The sequence below is a fragment of the Alnus glutinosa genome, chromosome 1, assembly GCF_958979055.1.
Source record: "Alnus glutinosa chromosome 1, dhAlnGlut1.1, whole genome shotgun sequence".
NCBI lineage: Eukaryota > Viridiplantae > Streptophyta > Magnoliopsida > Fagales > Betulaceae > Alnus > Alnus glutinosa.
In genome coordinates this window covers 13,851,998-13,857,653 of record NC_084886.1, presented here as the reverse complement: position 1 = coordinate 13,857,653, position 5,656 = coordinate 13,851,998, and the positions used below count along the sequence as shown (strand labels likewise).

The following is a 5,656-nucleotide window of genomic DNA, read 5'->3' as shown; positions in this document are numbered from 1 at the left end:
ACCACCGTTTCCTACCCCCGCATTGTGACTACCACGTCCAACATCACCTCCCTCCCCTCTCACTCTGCTGCCACCTCCACCTCTCTCCTTCCCCCACTCGTCAATGTTGCCATTGCCACCACCACCACCTCAACACCCCCCCGCCCCCCTTCCTCCCTGAAGATATTTTCTATTGTAAATATTTTTCTAGGAAAGAACAGTGTGTATAACTGCTCACATACTCAACTAGGAACATAAGCATAGACTCCCATGGAAAACAGAAGTTTGTATGTTAAATTAGCTTATTTAAACAGCTTCAAATCACCAAGGTTAATTATTCCAACAGAAAAAAACATAAGGGAGGAGATGAAATCTAAAGGCCATCTGGCATCGAACAATGTATTATACTTCTAGCTGTAAATTATGTATTGTTTATGTAGGTTCTTTGAATCTGAGGTTAATACAAGTACAGATTTTTTTTTTCTGTTAATTTTTTTTTTCTTTTTTGGCTTTTTTGAATCACTAAGACAAGTATAAAATGCAATGTATTAATACTTCTGGGGTGTAAACTATGGGAAAGCAGGGTGGTCAATTCAATATTCATTCTTATTATGAGGTATTAAGAGGCTTTAATGACATGCAATTCCCTTAGAGGAGTATCTGGGGTAGTAAAGTTCCTTGAAAAGTTTCCTTTTCTTTTCTTTTAAATTTTTTATTTTAATTTTATTTTTTTTGTTTGGACAATGGCATTCGGAAGAACTTTAACCATACACAACTTGATTGAGCAGAACATCATTATACTGAACTGGTGTTTTATGTGTAAATGTAGTTGCAAGTCTATTGATCACTTGCTATTTTATAGCAAAGTTGCCAAAGACCTTTGGTCTTTCCTCCTTATGGTATTTGGGGTTAAATGGGTGATGCCTCAAAAGTGATTTATGTGTACTTTTGTTGGCAAGGAATGCTAGGACAGTCATAGAAACAGTTTGATTTGGAATGGAACCCCTCTTTGCCTTAATGTGGAAAATTGGAGAGAGAAATAATGGTTCCATTAACAGAATTGAATGATCTACTATTGAGCTGAAATTTTATTTGTACAAACTTTTTATGGGTGCTCTTATGCGTTTAGCAATGTCTCTTCTCTTTCTTTTTGTTAATCAGCTGTGATATCATCACAATCATCATAATGCTTAGTAGTCAATGTGTTTTCTGTGTTTGTTAAATAAGGTGTGTTGCCCATACTTCAAGCTGCTGAATACCTACCAAATAAAAAGCTTTGAATGTTGGATTGAGAGAACTTTCAGATACTCCTTATTGGTGATTGCTCTTTGCTAATAAAATTTTGCTTGTTTTTATCAGATGACCATAGAGTTAAGGGGAGTGGATTGGCTCCTTGGCCAACTAGGTTGACTGCTCCTCCTCCTCGACTTGCTGATTTTGGCTATTCGAATGAAATGTTTGAAAAGGACACGGTAATTTATAGGCAGTACCTGTCTACTTTTTAATTGTTAGTTATTCAGTGCTGAAAATAAAAAAATAAAAATAAGAGGTGGGCTTACACATTTGCTGGTATGTGGTGTAGGAAGTTTGGCAACGGAGGGTTGAGAGTTATTGGAATCTTTTGAGTCCAAAGATTTCATCGAACACACCGAGGAACGTGATGGACATGAAGACAAATATGGGTTCCTTTGCAGCTGCTCTGAAGGACAAGGATGTTTGGGTGATGAATGTTGTCCCTGAAGATGGACCCAACACACTTAAGCTGATTTATGATAGAGGTCTTATAGGCACCGTTCACGACTGGTATGCATATTGGTTTCCAATTATAACCTGAAGATTAATTGTATATTAATTAATACTTTGTTTTGGTTTATAGTGGATCTTACCTTTATGATAATTATAGTAGACAACTTGGTTTTCCTAGGCAGGGTTTTGATTCCAATTTATGACCTTGCTAGATCTGGGGGAATAAAATAGATCCATTTAAGGAGTAGAGAAATAATTACACCCAGCTAACAGCAAGCAGCTGTTGGTAATTGACTTTAAGTTTACCAGCTCTATTGACATATGTTTCTAACATGCTCGGTGGAGATGATGTTTCTCATTTTCCATCAACTTTTACTCCATAGAAGTCATGGGCATGGCATGGTCGATAGATTATTGGAAAAGTTTTGTGTCAATTGAAGTTTGGAGGTGGTTTGATTTTGATGACTTAAAATCTGTTTCAACAGGTGTCAAGCCTTTTCACAATATCCCCGAACTTTTGATCTACTCCATGCTTGGACCGTCTTTTCTGACATTGAGAAGAAAGATTGCAGTCCTGAAGACTTGCTGATTGAGATGGATCGCATACTTAGACCTACCGGTTTCATAATTATCCGTGACAAACAACCAGTGATAGATTTCATAAAGAAGTATTTAGCCGCATTGCACTGGGAAGCAGTGGCAACAGCTGATTCCAGTTCAGATTCAGACCAGGATGGAGATGACATTGTGCTTATCATTCAGAAGAAATTGTGGATCACAAGTGGAAGCCTCAGGGATTCAGAATAGGACGGACTTGCTCACTGTTTCTCATCAAGTCTCTCTGCTTCTGCTGCTGCTGCTGCTCCAAAGGGTTTACAAGCATGTCCCCCCAAGTAGTTAAATGCAGAAATCGATTTTATTTTGTACTATTAAATGATATTTTTACCTTACTATTTTTTTTCCCCCGTTTTCTACAACGATTTAGTTGTTAAGCCCATAGACTACCAGCATCTATAGGCTATTCTTCATTATTATTATTTTGGTTTTTGCGGGCAATGTGTAAGCTACTTCAGCTACTGATCAACGACTAAAACAAACAAAGATGTGCTGCTAAAGTACGTAGAAATGTGGTTTCAAGTTACTAAATACATGCATATTTTGCTTAATTACCCCCCTTGTAATCCATTACCCATATCATGTCTGCGTGTTGTTTTTAGTTTAGTTTACATGCAACATAGACTCTACAATTCTAAAAAAAAAATTGGTTTTTAAGTGATGTGACATCATTCCATTAGATCTATTACCAATTTTGAAGACGATTTTTTTATTTTTTATTTTTTATTTTTGGTTACCGACAAAAGTCAGACACCGACAACGTATCCTTTGGTTCTTGAAGCAAGGGCTTTCAACGTCCCATTGTAATTTTTGATTGCCAGCTTGTCATGGGCCCAACATTCCAAAACTAGATATGGAAAGGCCATCTTAGAGTGGGTGCTTGGGCCAATTTGTCAACAACGTACCCAGGGAAGTCTTGGGGTTCACCAACTAAAGAAAATGGAAACCCTTGACTCTTTCATATCATATGTCCCCAACCGAAATATTCTGAGCAAATATTGCAGCATGGTCAAGTGCAATTCAGCATTTTATTTTATTTTTTTGCTTTTAATGAAGTTTGGTCAATGATTTATTTTACTTTTCAATCCTTTTGAACCTTTTGAGTTTTTAATATTTTTCGGCATGATTAATAAAGAAACTTTTTTTTTTTTTTTTAAAAAAAAAGGATAGATTTGTTAAAAGATGATTTTTTTCTAGGGTGATGAACTTATTTTGGAAGGAAAATTTCTAAATACGACTTATTTGCAAAAATATTGTAAGCTCTAATATTGATCTTCGTAAGATCAAAGTAGGTCAAGAGAAAGAGTGGGAAAAAGAAAAACATTATATATATATATATATATATATATATATATAAATCCAAAACATACCCTAAAAAAAGCAAGCAAGCTAGCTACAGCCACGGATCCAAAGTTTTTGTTCTTTTGGTAAAGCTTGTTTGGCTGTCATTAATGATGTCGACCAACCAGCATATGCATGGTACTGCATGATAACACTAACAATATAAGCACATGCAAATCTTCTCTCCTCCGCTCATTAATTTCTTTCATGATCGGTTCCTGATGCCATGGTTCCTTAACATCCATACATATTAATGTTTATAATGTCGTTGGTCTTTTTCTTTTTTTTTTGGTCTACCTTTAATGTTTGATGTCGTGAACGTTTCCTTCCGTGGGGCATATTGGACCCAACTGAGCCCTTGACTCTTAGCACGAAAATAGAGGTCCTACTTTCTCTATCTTTGTTCTTCTCTTTATATAAACATGAACTTATTCTCCAAAAGCAACATGCCAAGATGTCTTTGCCATTCAATTAATGGCCCTGACGCTTTGCTGCATGAAATGTTAGCAGAAGGGGCGGAGCCGATATTTGAAATTTAATGGGCAAAATTAAAAAAAGAAAAAAAAAAAGTTAAGGGTAAAATTTTAAATTTTTTTATTTTTTTTGGGGAAAACTTTGGGCTCCCAAAAGCCATTGGTAGCTCCGTCCCTGGGTAGCACTAGGACATCTTTTAAAAAATGAAGAACTCCACTTATAATTCTTGATTTTTCATCCCTTTTGAAATAAGTTATCAAAACTTTAAAAAGTTTTAATTTAGGATATTTATCTTTTAATTTTTTTTTTCAATTTAACACTTATGTAAGATTATGTATACCATTAGATGCATCTACTTAAAATCTTATCAATTACATTAAAAATTGAGAGGATCCTTGTTCTTACTGAATTGAATGCCACGTTATAGTCTCTTAAACTCCGACAAGATCCTCTTAATTTTCATTTTAAATTGATAGTATTTATTTTATAGTCAGGATTTAAAGTTTGTGAATTTAACAGTGTATATAATGCTACATTATTAAATGTTTTAAAAGACGTGTTAATATTGACATTATGTACACATAGTTAAAGTCACTAACTTTAAATCTTCACCATAAAATAAATGTTATTCATTTTATTTAAAATGGAGAAAATCCTCGATCCGCACTTTGAGTAAGAATATGGGACTTCAATGAAATAAGATTTTTTTTTTTTTTTAATTTATGTATATCCAGATGGATTGTTGAACGTGGTCCTTTATATGATGCCCTAGCTCTTAGGGAACCCCAACATACCCAAGTTGCCTCAAGTAGTGGGGCTAACTCTTCCAAATCTTATCCTTTTCATAAGGGTTTCTGGAGTCGTGACTCGTGCTCACGAAAGAATCAAACTTGAAGATTTATAATAAAGCATTAATTAATTAAGGACCTACAGCTTTGATTAAAAGCGACCCCAATGTTTATTTACTTTTAAGTTAAAAATAATGCAGTGGGATAGGTGAGACATTGAGACTTATACAGGGACTGATGTGAAATAAACAAAGTTATCAGGCTTGGGTCCACCGCACTCTTTTTTTTCTTTTCTTTTCTTTTTACGTACCCTTCAAACTACCATTCAATTGATAATATCCCTCAAACTTTTAATTGAGATGGTCTCTCCTCTCAAACTACCAAAAAATTGTCAATGTCCCCCAAGATCAGTAAAAAGACAAAAATGGCCTTACAAAATTTTCAATAAGACAAAAATACTCCTATAAAATCCGAAAATAATAATAATAATTTTCTTTAAAATTTTAAATTTGACCACCCTAGGTTTTTATGTTTTTATTTTAAAAAATAGATTTTTTTTTTTAAAAAAAAATTGTATTTTTTGTTTTTATTTTAGGGTTAAATACCTTATTGGTATCTGAGTTTTAAGCTTTTTAAATTTAGTATCTGAGTTTTCATTTGTTTCATAAATGACACTTGAGTTAGGGGTAAAACCCCATTTGTTACCTCTGTTA

General features: G+C 34.4%; 1 protein-coding gene across 1 annotated transcript in view; it reads left to right on the top strand.

The window, feature by feature from the left end:
• Positions 1-2,891, top strand: part of LOC133873796 (probable methyltransferase PMT3) — a 6,829-nt gene extending 3,938 nt beyond the window's left edge. Inside the window, exons 6-8 of the mRNA XM_062311567.1 lie at positions 1,339-1,451; positions 1,562-1,782; positions 2,211-2,891. Coding sequence (XP_062167551.1) covers positions 1,339-1,451; positions 1,562-1,782; positions 2,211-2,532 — 656 coding nt within the window. The 3' untranslated portion in view covers positions 2,533-2,891. The remainder of the gene's footprint in view (positions 1-1,338; positions 1,452-1,561; positions 1,783-2,210) is intronic.
• Positions 2,892-5,656: the final 2,765 nt, after the last annotated feature.